The following is a 12,903-nucleotide window of genomic DNA, read 5'->3' on the forward strand; positions in this document are numbered from 1 at the left end:
CTGCAGGAATTGTATTCAGCTTTCTAGATCTTTTTTTATCCACGACAGAGCCTGAACAAAACAAGCTCAGCATTAAATATAATGCATCTCACACATCAGAACAACTGTTTTGCTCTAATGCATAAGCAGAATTCCAGGAAAGAAAAAGTCAGGCGAGAGTAGCAGCATTGGCAACAAGCTGCTGCCTCATGTGTGGTGCAAAATGCCAATTTGCAGCTCTGAAAGTGGCTCCTCTGCCCACAGCTGCTGAGTGGAACGAGAGCCATGAAGGCAGGCAGGATACAGGGGCTCTTGCAGAGCAGGCTGCTTCACAGAAAAACAACATTAGCTTATAGATGCTATCATCTCTCCTATATCTGAGCAAAGCATCGAACTAACTCACCAACACCTCAGGAAGGTCTGCAGACACAGCAGTCACTGTGTCAGCAGGAGCTGTTTGGCAGCTGTAAGAGACCATTTGCCCTTCAAAGGTTATGGCCTAGTGGTGAGAGAAAGCAGGGGATTAGGTACCCCAAGATAATGTCCCACTTTGAGGACAACACCTATAGACAGAGAGGTGTCAGCCTCAGCCTCGTGGAAGTGCTGTCACAGAGCATCTTTGAGCGTAGGTGTGAAGCTGCAAATGGAGAGCTAATCTGTGACTGACTTCACCCACATGCAGAAAGCAAGGAGTTGAAGGAGGAGCACTCCTCTCTGGGCTGACAAAACAGGGACTCTAGACACAGAAGAGAAAATAAAAGTGGTGTGGAAGCTGTGTGCCCCCACCACAGGCTGAACAGTTGCTTCAGGAAAGGGTGGGAGATAGGCAAAGTTTTCCTACCACCTCCACTTGCTGGCTTGTCCAGACAAGATGGCATGATGGCATTTGCAGCTGGTAAAGGTCAGCAGCCAAGATGAAAGGAGGAGGGCGTTGTGACTCAGAAATGTGTCAAGCCTTTCTGGGATTTTTCTTGGGTGGTGTGGCTCACACTCCACCTCTCACTTCAGGCTCTGCCTCAAGCCAAATTAGTTCAGCACGCCCGAGACACATACTGGAAACAACTTAGCTCAAATCCATCGTGGGGGTGTGTGAAGCACTGGCTCTTGAAGTTCTCCCCCATACTGTTTTGCCAATATGCATTGGTATTAGCCTAGGTCAGCTTCTTCTARGATGAAAGGATATTTTGGGTACCTCCTACATGCTTTGCCACTGTACTCCAATTCATAACCACAASGCTGCCAATCCAGAGCAATTCACTTGATTGTTTCTGTGATATCTCAGAGACTGATGGACCACCAGTAGGTGATAACATTTCGTGATTATTTGGAGAAACTAAGCGTGCACTGAAGAGCAGATTGGACAGCAGTGACTACCTAGCCACAGCAAAAAGCTGTGAYGTACATATGATGTTCATATTTGACATGAAAAAATTTCCTTACCCAGGACATTCATGCCATCCTTAAATTCAAGTCCCTTCTTAATGACCATTTGGGCTTCAGGTGGGGCTGTCTCATTCACCATAGCAATAGCAGAATCAGTGACATTAGGTGGCTCTTCAACAGGTAGCGGCACCAGCACTCTCTTGGTGACAGTTTGGATCTGAAGGCAATAAAAAGAGAGATTGGGAATGGAAATAGACTGAATGCAATCCACATGGGACATAAGAAAATAATAACAAAAACACTCTTCACTTAAAATTCCAAGGAACTACATTTTTGAAGGATTAGACACGTATTCCACAGCCTCTTAACTCTTCTTCCAAAATTAAGTTTATTTTTCAACAGTTCTAAGCGTTACAAAGTCCTGGGGGTCATGACTCAAGTGTGAAAAGTATGGCAAATGCTTGTTTCTTACGCATACAATGAAATATTTTYGAGATACTGAGTCCCTTTGGCCAGGTGGCTCACAAAGGTGCTTCCCAGAGTGTGTGTTACAGGTTGATACCTTTTGTTTAGCACCAAAAGGCAAGTGCCTCTGAGATCAGTCATGGCAGCAACTCTGCAGTAAGGCTTGTTATTCAGGATGGTCTGTCCAGCTCAAGTCATCYCAGTTTGATTATTAACTTGAATCAAAAATTTAGGACATTTCCAACACTTCTCTTACAGCTTTTGAGCTTTTGACTGCAAGAGCTAAAAATAGAATATATACAGTCCCCTAAGATCTCTAATTAAAAGATTGTGAGTGATAGATAAAATTACCAATGCTGACAGATACAAATCTGACTGTCTCAAAAAAAAAAAAAAAAAAAAAAAAAAAAAAAAAAAAAAAAAAAAAAAAAAAAAAAAAAAAAAAAAAAAAAAGGCATCAGCTTCTGAATGCTTTTGGACTCTTCCCAGCACGTGAAAGGCAGGGTAAAGGGAAAGTTGGGAAGAAGTGGTAGGAGAAGAAATGAGCTTGAGCTTACAGCTAGGAAAAAAGGGAGGAGAGAGTGGTAAAAGGGAGATCTGTGATGTGCTGCTTTTAGAAGGGATGTTTTCCTCCCACTTCACACCTTGACCCTTTTTCCACCTCTTCATAGTTGTGGGACAGGCAAAATGGTTCGGAAGCTCTGACTGGCTTGCCTTGTTTTCCCACCTACTCCCTACTTTTGGTGTTCCTAGAAACACCTTTTAGCAAGGTAACAGAAACTGCACATTAGCTTTTCAAAAAAYATTTGCGTATCTTTCCTGTTGACATGGACAGTAGCACTATGGATGATRGCCCAGATTTGATCCATACGGTTCAAAACCTTATAGTTTTAAAATACCTTACATCTCTCCTTCTAGAACCTGCTGCCTAAATCTGGAGTGGAGGAGATACACAGAAAACCTACATAGCTTGGCATGAAAAAATTCTTCAGTTGTCCTGAAACCACCTAACATTCTTGCATGCCTACTTTTTTCAGAGTTAAATTTTGTTAAATTTTGGGGTTTTTTTTGTTAGATTCTGAGGCATGTTGTCAACACAGTATTTTTAATAGGAGGTATTCAGAATGTAAGAACTGAGTAATGGAAATTAAAACATTAGGCTTTTTGCACTCACAAATTCCACTACAGCCACTTAAGTCAAAGGTTCTCAGCAATCCTTTGCACAAGGCCACAGCCACTAAAAATGCTGAGTCTGACATAAAGCTTAATTCTGACCACATCTGAGACTAGAAAGTAATTTAAATGGCATAGTCATATTTACAGATAATCCCATGGCTTTTCACAGCACATAAAATTTTGTCTCTGCTGGAATAGCATTTTCATTATAAATTAAAATGTTCTTGTGGTGGACCATGCTAAAATTCAGGAAAGACTGAAATTTCCTGATGGCTCACAGTCCAGTTTGCAAATGAACAGTTTCAAAGCTGCACATGAATCTCTTCATTGTGTTTTGCCTGGTGGCAATGGAAGGCATGAAAAACTCCCCCCTCAATGTACAGCACTATTCCTRTGCATCCTTCAGAACAACTCTTTGCACAATTACTGCAAAACATTTCTTCCTCCTCAGGCTACCTGGAAACTCTGAGTATCTATGGAGAGAGACTGCATAAATGTAGGAAAGAAAACATATGCTGACACCATTAAAGCAGGTCATCTTCCTCCTAAAGAGAGAGGAAACTAAAGCCTACCTCCTTACAGAGGAGTTAAGGGCTAATAAAATCACAGGTTCCATCTAGTTGTACTTCACAAATGAAATGTTGCTTTGTGGCAGAGGTTTTCACTAGAAAGTAGTTTGGAATCTGCTAAAGTCAAACGCTGAAAAGCCAAAAAGCTCAGGGGTTTTTTTTGTTTGGTTGGTTTTTTTTCTTTTGTTGTTGTTGGKTTTTTTTGTTTGTTTTGTTTTTTGGTTTTTTTTTAAATTAAAAGAAATCAGTGAAATTGATGATCAGTAACTAGTCAAGTAACCTGAGAATTGGTATTACAGACACTGAAAAAATAACATTTTTTTWAAAAATTGACACAGGTAGCCTAAATCTTCTTTTTTTTCTGTTTTTTGCCCCTTTGTCAAGAYATTAGATCACTTTCAACTGGCCAGAAATTGAATTTTCCACTCTTCTGCAGCTCAAATGAGGGAAAGCAGGATGCTTATAGCTTTTTTCTTCCCCTCCCTCACTCAATTTTGCAAAAATACATTTCATATCACATGTGATGTTTAGCCACCAAGTTAGACCACATAACTGACATTCCAATGATGATTTGGAAATACTGAGAATGTTCTCTCTCTAAATCCCCAAGGATTATGTGTTTTTATGTGGAAGTCCATGAAAGAAGTGAAGCAATCCATGCTGTTTTGGCAGCTTAGGTTACCCTCCATTCTTCCACTCTCCCATATCCTCTTCTCCCTTCCTGCTCTACTCCTTATTCTTTCTCTCTTAATATCAGCTATCGTGCCATTTCACATAGGAACACTTAAGAATAGGTTTGGCAACAAATCCTGTTACATAAAAAAACCACCCCCCAAATAAAAAAAAAAAAAAACCTCTCTGCATTACTTTCAAACGATTCAGTTGGAGGAAAAAAAAGTATCTTACATAGAAGAAATATGCTTAAGCAGAAACTAGAGAGTATATATTTTTCATTTATTTTACCTCTTAAAGTCAAGATGTTTTGATTAAGCACTGKTGAAAAGCTTTTAGACAAAATTATCTCCCTACAGAGCAAGCAACACACAGTGCAGGCATTCTTCCTTCCCAGCATGCTCCAAAACTGGTGAGATGGAGCCACCTGTAGGTGGGTCAGCCCTTTGGATCTATTATCTATCCTCATCTGTCTCTTAACACAGCAATAGAGATTGGGGTTTGGGGTACATTTCTGGCAATGAGCTGGAATGAAGAACATCCATGTATTCCAAACAGGGCATTGCAGAACTATCATCTCTGTAACTAACAGCCGAGTTAAAATTGAACCTGGGTGAAAGACCAAGCCAGCATTCATGACCATAGATATTGTATAAAAAACACAGAAAGTTTACTTAATAACAAAATTTAAATAAACTTAAAAGAATGAATCGATTCATTTAAATAATAACTACAACATAAACCAAGGCAGCTATAAACAATGTTTTTCATTTATTTGCTCAAGACTTCAGACYTATATTCATTTCTCTTTACATCATTTTTCTGATTAACCTAAACGATGACATCAACTCTGCAGACAACCCTGGCAAGTAAAAGATGTAAAGAATTTTACCAAGGAGCAGAAGGACTTACCTGCTGAAAGCAAGCTTGAACTAGGTTTTCAGGGAACAAGTTTCGGATCAAATCCAAGAAGGCATCCAGACTAGATACTTCATCATTCTTCTTCCCTTGACCAAGCTGCTTCTTGAGTTTCGGGTTCCCTGGATGGATGGCTAAAACCAAAATCACACCCAGCACAGCAGCAATAATAGTRGTGGACATGTAGTAGACCATGGCTCTTGTTCCCAGTCGGCCACTTGCTTTAGCATCTAATCCAGACAGTCCTGCAGGTGTTTAGAAACAAGCAAACATATTGACACTCAATATCCAATTCAATAATTATAAAATAAAATCCTTTATAATTTTCAGAGTTTAATGACTGCCTACAGATCCCTAGTTTCTTCCTCATGGTATTCTCACCACTAGACAGATTGATAATGCTTCTCCCTCCAATTCTTATATACACAGAGTCAACTGCTAATAATTTGAAGAGAAGTATTAAAAATTCCATCTAATTGCAGAGGAAGCATTAAAAAATCAGAGAAGATCTCTACCATGTTTTGCCCTTGACTGCTGCAAGCTGGTCATAATCTGGCTGACACTACACCTACAAGGGGCCAGGCTTGCTAGTGTCATGCATTTTATTCGCAAGGTCCAATCCAGAAATTAGATCAAACAGCATGTTAATAAATTTCTGATGGTAGCATGTGCCGTGTTTGGAAATAAATTCGTTGGAGCATATACATACTAATGCCAAACAAATTATTCAGGAATTAACTCTGAACTGTACAGTGCAACTGCAAAATGCTGACAGGATCACACTACTATCCTTCCTACATCACAAAAAGCAAACCAGGTGGTATCTGTAGAAAGCATCTTAAAGTATTTATGGCTAATTGATCTTACCTGTGATTAAACTGGAGATAATTAAAGGCAGGATCAGCATTTTTAGCATCCGCATAAGTATATCTCCTGGGAATGCTATTAACATGATGATGTCAGGGTCAATAGGTGTTGCTAGACGAAGAAGACCCCCACACACTGCACCCAGGATAACACCTGGAAGAAGAATWAAAAAAAGGGGCAGATAGGTGACTTTTAGTATAGCTGAAATGTGCATTGATTAACAAGAAGAACAGACTAGAAGAAAAGTGGTTACACAAGGCAACTGATTTTTGGTACAGATATCAGAAGGGAGGCATTGCCAAGTGTAATTCATATCATCATTTTACAGATAGCAATATTAAGGCACCAAGAGGTGAAGTGATTTATGTAAGGCCATACAGAACTGACAGAGGAGGCAGAGATAGGATCCTGCTCTCTGGAGTACAACATTTAGCTCTCAACATAGGAATGGTATCCCTTGAAGACAAGGTCAGAATGAATAGCTATTTTACRGAGTAAGAAAAACCCTGCAAGAAAAGCTGGGATAGTCCTGGGATGAAAACAGATTCATTTGGGGGGCTTTGGAAGGAACTGTCTGATGTGGAATAATGCACGGATCTTTGAAGAAAACTTGATTCTTAGGGTTCATGTATTACTCCTTTTTCGATGCTCTGCATCCTTCTCAAAGCACAAACAAACCCTTCATCATTTAGGTGGATTTCTAAAATGATAAAACTTAAACCTCCCTCTCAGGATTGAGGCTGTTAAAGCATAGACTAGGGATAAAAAGGCCCTGTCTACTTTCATAACATGATCTTAGTGAACAGGTATTTTATGTTTCCATCCAGGATGCCTTTTTTTTCCTGATTCCAAGTCCCAAGTGTAATAAAACCTGATAGCAAAGCTTGTGTTGTGATTTGCAGCAAATATGACTATGAAGTATCTCTTTAATCCAATGAAAAATATATGTGCATTTAAAACTTTTTTCTTGGACAGCATCAGGCACAGCTTTTAAAGATGATTCAAGGAAAACACTTCAGCAGTATGGGGTTTTGCAGGCTRAAAATATGGACATGAAATTTGCAGCTTAAGACCAGTTGCAGCTGGTTTTTCAAACAATAACAAGAGTATGTCTACAAATTTGCTGCATTTGGCTGTTGGGCTTTCAGTGAAAAAGAAACAGGCAAAGAGCCAGTGAACCACAATAAAATGTCAAACTGTTCCGTATTTGGAAGCAGCTAAAGCCAGAGGCAATATTCAGGATGAGATCATGGAGCGATGGCTTACAGCTACAGAGAGGGAAGACAAACCTTAAAACCAGTGAAGTGTAAACCCAGAGATAAAAGAAAATTTTGGAAAGTTTTTGTCTTTTTTGGTTTTTTTTCAAATCAGTGAGAGAAAAAATGTGTAGCTCATTCAGCTCTACTGAATGACATTAACCTGACTGGCCTTGGGGTTTAAATCACACTTCTTTCCAAACCAGATACAGAATGCACCTCAGTGGTGTGGATTTGCTCTGTGTTGTGTCAGCAATACCCAGCTCACCTGAACTACACAAGCAGTGCCCATGGGCATCCTATTTACTCTCTGACTGTTCAGCTGGAACAGCTGAAGAGCACAGACAGGGGCTGTGGTGCCACAGGAGCAAATGCAGATATGCACAGAATGTCCAGTGCAGCAGATGTAGCTTACCAAACACAGTAAGAGTCAGGAGCAGATTCCTGTGGAGTGACTGGCAGAACTGCACACATATGTTCCTGGATCGGTGCTCCACTGGATTTAAATGACTTTCATGCATCCGGACTTCTACTTGCTTAGGCATATTGTTGGCACTAGAATAAAAAGTGAAAAATCAAGTAGAAGTTATAGCACAAGATGCCAAAAGGGAGAGGAAAGTCTGGATTACATCCATCATATATAACTGGGGAATCTGACGCATATTCCACCACCTCCCACATTTCACAAACACTGCATWTCTACTGCTCCAAAGAAGTCTCTGWAATGGCAATGGTGTGTCCTTCTAAAGGTGTAGCCTTCCCAGTATTTTTTGTAGTTATTTCTCAAATGGTAGAGATACAATTGGAATTAATTCACTGGACATATCATCTCAAATGTTTCATGGACTAAACTACTGGGGTGAAGCTGGAAAACTCAGTTTCTCCAAAGACCATGGCTGTTTACTTAAGTAGGAGAGACAGCTGAAGAATAAAGTTTCTATTAGGAAGAAAATGTAGGTTTTAATATCTTATTTAATTCCAGCTGAGGACAATAGTTTAAAAATCAGGATTTATTTGCAAAAGAAAACATTCAAGAACATTTTGCTTAAACTTTTGACAACATTTAATTTCAACATTHACATTTTATTTTAGTATAATCAGAATGCTGAAGTCAAGAGAATACTTTTAACTTGGTTGTAATGAGAACTCGAACAACAGCCACTAAAAATTAGTCAGAAAACTGCATTTCCCAAGAAAACCTTTGGTTTCATTGAATTGGCAGTGGTTAGAGGAAAAGGTTTTTTTACTACTWTATATCTTTTCAGACCTCAAGCAGGTCTGAAAAGATATATGAAGCTTCAGTGTTCTCAGTACTAAGCCATTTCCAATAAATCAAAACTTTTTCTTTTTTAATATTGTACAGCTTGTTGTCTTCGTAAAGTTTTTCAACATTTGACTTGTAACAAGAATCCAGTCATTTTGATGCAAATATTTCTACAATTTTCCCTKTCAAATTGAAATTACATTTCTTTCCAACACACTTGACGGTTAAAAAAATAGCATTAGAGAATATTCTTTCTTCCTTTTTTAAGGGGGAAAACCCCTCCAAGTGTTGTAATCTTTATTCCGCAATTTTAAAAATATTTCACCACGCTGGTCACCACAAWGTATGCTGCTGACAGTGAAATAACAAAGAATTCCAGTCACATTCTGACAGCTCAAATGTGAGTCTTGCCTCCTTCTTGAAGACTTATCAATGCAAGTATCAGAGATACATAAGGATTAACCAGGGGATAATGTGGATAACTTGAGGAATTACAAGAAAGATAAGAGTTTTTATACACATGGGCCACAAAGCCATGAAACTGCTGTAAACTGGTGCCAAAAACCCAAGGAACTCAGAACCAAACTTTGCAGCTGATGATTACAACTAGTTTCACTTGCATTCCAAACATGAATACATAACTTGTTTTGACCTATTATTCACTACAGGTTAATTATATATTCCTCAGAAACTTTGGGATATGGACAACTGAAACTAATTCAAAAGAAAACCTTTCTCACTAGTAAATAATCATGCGGAACTGAAATAGAYCAGTAAACAGAAGTACTCAATGATTTTACTTTGGGCTAATTTTAGTTTTGTTTCCTGSAATCTTTTCCACTTTTCAAAGTTTTACACTATCCATCTCTTCAAGATTGTAAGTGAACCTTCAGCATGTACTGAAATTCKGATGAGTATGGGGTTTTAAATGAAAAACACACAGTAGGAAAATATGCTAACCATGCACCCATGTTACAAAAAGTGATGAGAGATGAATATCAAAACATGAAAAAAGGTACCAAAAGGCGTTAGCACTGCTCTCAGCAACAAGGTATTTATCACTGGACCAGAGGAGACGTATTGTTCTGGGCTTTTGAGTATATTGTGGGAGGAGGAGAAAAAATAGTGAAATATAAACCTTCTGTGAAGGATAAGAGAAGCTTCTTGTGTAGCGCATTACAAAATCCAAATTTTGCAACAGAAATTTTCTATCCAGTTACTGGAACAGGAAAATCTGTTTACTTGAGAGCCATGGAAATTAATTTTTGTCTTACACACGGAGACCTCTTCCTTGTGCTGGTTTTGTGCCTCTATTTGCATCTTGTAAATGATATTTAGCTCTAGAAGAATGCWGAATTTTTGCACCTGAAACCTGCAGTCAGGTTATCATGACATAACTGCAAGAAGTGCCTATTGACATCAATGGAAGATGCACAGATGTGAGTTAGAGCACAACATGGACCCTTACGAACCAGATCCCCCTGGATCTGTYCTAGTCCTCTGCCATCTCCCACTGAGAGCCCCCACCCGCATTCACAGCTTTCTTCATACACTGAAGGCCAGGGTGTCATATTAAAGCATGCAGGKAAAGGATTTAAACATGTATAAGGTTTTCTTCTGCTTCAGATTGTCATGCTGACAGAGAAAAATGAATGCMTGACAGAGTGCAGCTTGACCACACCCCAACTCATGGGCAGTGCTGTAGTCAAGAACAAAGCCATAAGSGTACCAACAGCCAGAGGCCCTCCCACACAACTGAACACCACTAATTTAATCTCAATGTGAATGGTACCTCTGTACATAGGTAAGTATAAAAAAATGCTGAAAAATGCATTTTAGCAGCTGTAATATCTCAAATTATTACCTTAGTTAAACAAATCATTGTTCTATTGTGCAGAGATTCTGTGGCCATTCAAACAAAGGACCCATTCTGAATGTTTATCTGAAACCCATCCAACCAAAACATCTTTTAGTCTAACTCCACTGAGGCCAGAACATAAAGACATAAATTAATTCTGCTCATTATTTTCTTATGTCATTKTGACAAACAGCTGAACAGCTAAGCTCTAAAACAGGTCTACAGAGAACTCATAAGTAGCAAGACCTTAAAAGATATTTACTGCTAACTACAGGTTACTACAGGTGCTTAAAAACACTGACAGGATTTATGAAAAATTGAACCAAATATTGGAAAATAAGCAGTCAAGTAGTAACATGAAATAGCAGATCATATCAAGCAGCACATACTAAGAGTTAGACATATGTGGTAATTTTTGAATAATTTAGTGGAATATTCTGCTCAGCTCAGTGTCACCTAGCCTTCTCCCTTTTGAGGCAGCACTTTTCCCTAGAAAAGAAACCACTTCAACCCCAGGAGATTTGATTTTTATTCACCTTAGTAAAGTATAGAACTGTCCCAAATGAGCATGGTCTGTATTTTCACTGATTTCAAATCTGCTCTACCTTGACAAGGGGATATGTAACTGCATTGGTAGAACTTACTATCAGAACTAAACTCCAATTTTACTCCCTTTTAAGCAAAGAAACAATTTCTTGCCGGAATAATCAGGGTTAGCTACTGTCCCTCATCTTCACAGTATGTACAAAGTAGAAGAATCTGTCCACATTTGAATTTACATTATCTAAATATTTACAGATAGTTTTGCATTTAAGATATACAGTGCTATATGAGATAATCTATTTATCTGCACTTTTTAGGCTGTAGTCTGTTTCCCTTGCTGGTTGCTAYASAAAATGTGTCAGAATGCAGKAAAATCATTYATTAAAGCACCAAGGTCCCTGKTTTTTTTTGTTCTTCTTTCCTCCGYCTTTCCTTAGGTTTCYTCTCAGCTCCCTCTGGGAAAGTCTGCTGTMTGTATCTTTCCAACTRCTTCTTTCTTTCTTGTATTCCCACTGAAGCTTCTAGGACTAAAAGACTGGGGGGAACTTTGCTTTTCCATGGCTACTAAATGTAACTCCTTTCCTCACAAAGCTAAGGGTTAACAATTCACACAGTGCTTGAGTGACAATGCCCTTTTATTTTCAGTCAGTTACAGGGAAAGARCTCTCCATCTCCCAAACACTCCCCCATCTTGGCATAAACCAAGATTACAGACTAGAGGGAAAAAATAATCTTTCATTTAAATGAAAAATGTAGGTAAAGACAATAACAAGGCTAGTGAAAACAGATGCTGGGGACAAGATAAATTARGAGAGACYACATTTATTCTGTTCAAGGTATTTCAGCAGTGTGAATTAATCAAGCAGGTATCCTCAGTATAGAACTCTGCTTTGTTTTGTAGCAATTACTTCAATCTAGGTAGCAAGAGCTATTCTTGAGAAAAAAACCTTGGACAGACAGGCTTAAGATCAGGGTATAAGAACATCTCTTGAGCTACACGTTTGTAGTCAAACCAAACAGTGGTTTCTTCTGAAGCAATAAGTAAACAGCAGCTATAAAAGTCCAATTGTTCCTAGAAGAACTAGTCTTCTTAAGGAAAGATGAAAAGAAGAGGAAGGATAGAAAGTTCAATCAGTTTTTTTTTACCTCAGAATAAAAAGTGAACAGGCTGCAAATCTCATCTTGCCAATTCTGTAGTACTCAGATAAGTGGTTCAAACATAGCTTGAGCTGAAAAGCCATGGCAAAAATGGTATGATGAAGTTTGTTGGACAATAATCTTTGTGATTCCTCACTGACAGAGCTCCTTCTAGAAATCAGTGGGATTGCATAGGAGTAAATGAGAGCTTAATATGCCCTGAAGAATATTGCTAGCAGCAAAACTTAGATCAGGGCTGTATCTCTTTCCCTGGAGAGACAGTATAACATTGATTTTTAAGAACTGCATGCTGTATTTATGACAGGGAGAGGGAGTATGGCTCTGCTCCACCCCACAAGATCAGCTTATTCCTATCTCATATGTAGGAAAGGATCTGCTCTGGTTGCTAGATAAAATGTGAATCACTAGGCAAACTTATGGAACATCACCAGGACAAAAGGGATTTCACTAGCTGGATGTCCAAAGTGTTTGCCACAACTCCCGTGATATTAGGGTTCAAGCATGAGCTCACCAAGAGTCTTCTAGTTTTAGTTCCAAGAGTATTSTCTGCCACTTAATTATATCATGACAGTTGTTAAATGTTGCATTATATATCAGTAAAATAATCTGGTCAGGTCTCAGCTTCTGCACAAAAATTTAAAAAGTCCAAAACCAAACACACAAAACTCCTACAATCATGAGTAACATAAGCTTCAGTCTGCAAGAGAAACATTAGCCTCAATCTGCATTACCATGGGTTTTAAGCTGCTTGCTGCCACTAAGCCCTTCTATTGAATTTTAACTGCATTATGTAGG

The 12,903-nt window shown here is 38.8% G+C and overlaps 1 protein-coding gene across 1 annotated transcript in view; it reads right to left on the reverse strand.

The window, feature by feature from the left end:
* The window catches only part of SLC1A2 (solute carrier family 1 member 2), a 75,831-nt gene that overhangs the window by 18,604 nt on the left and 44,324 nt on the right, over positions 1-12,903 (reverse strand). Inside the window, exons 2-5 of the mRNA XM_057384173.1 lie at positions 7,701-7,840; positions 6,030-6,182; positions 5,157-5,407; positions 1,420-1,579 (exon numbers count right to left, since the gene is read on the reverse strand). Coding sequence (XP_057240156.1) covers positions 1,420-1,579; positions 5,157-5,407; positions 6,030-6,182; positions 7,701-7,840 — 704 coding nt within the window. The remainder of the gene's footprint in view (positions 1-1,419; positions 1,580-5,156; positions 5,408-6,029; positions 6,183-7,700; positions 7,841-12,903) is intronic.

Source organism: Malurus melanocephalus, unplaced genomic scaffold (assembly GCF_030028575.1).
Source record: "Malurus melanocephalus ecotype Western Australia unplaced genomic scaffold, MMel_1.1 scaffold_690, whole genome shotgun sequence".
In the NCBI taxonomy this organism is placed as follows: Eukaryota; Metazoa; Chordata; class Aves; order Passeriformes; family Maluridae; genus Malurus; species Malurus melanocephalus.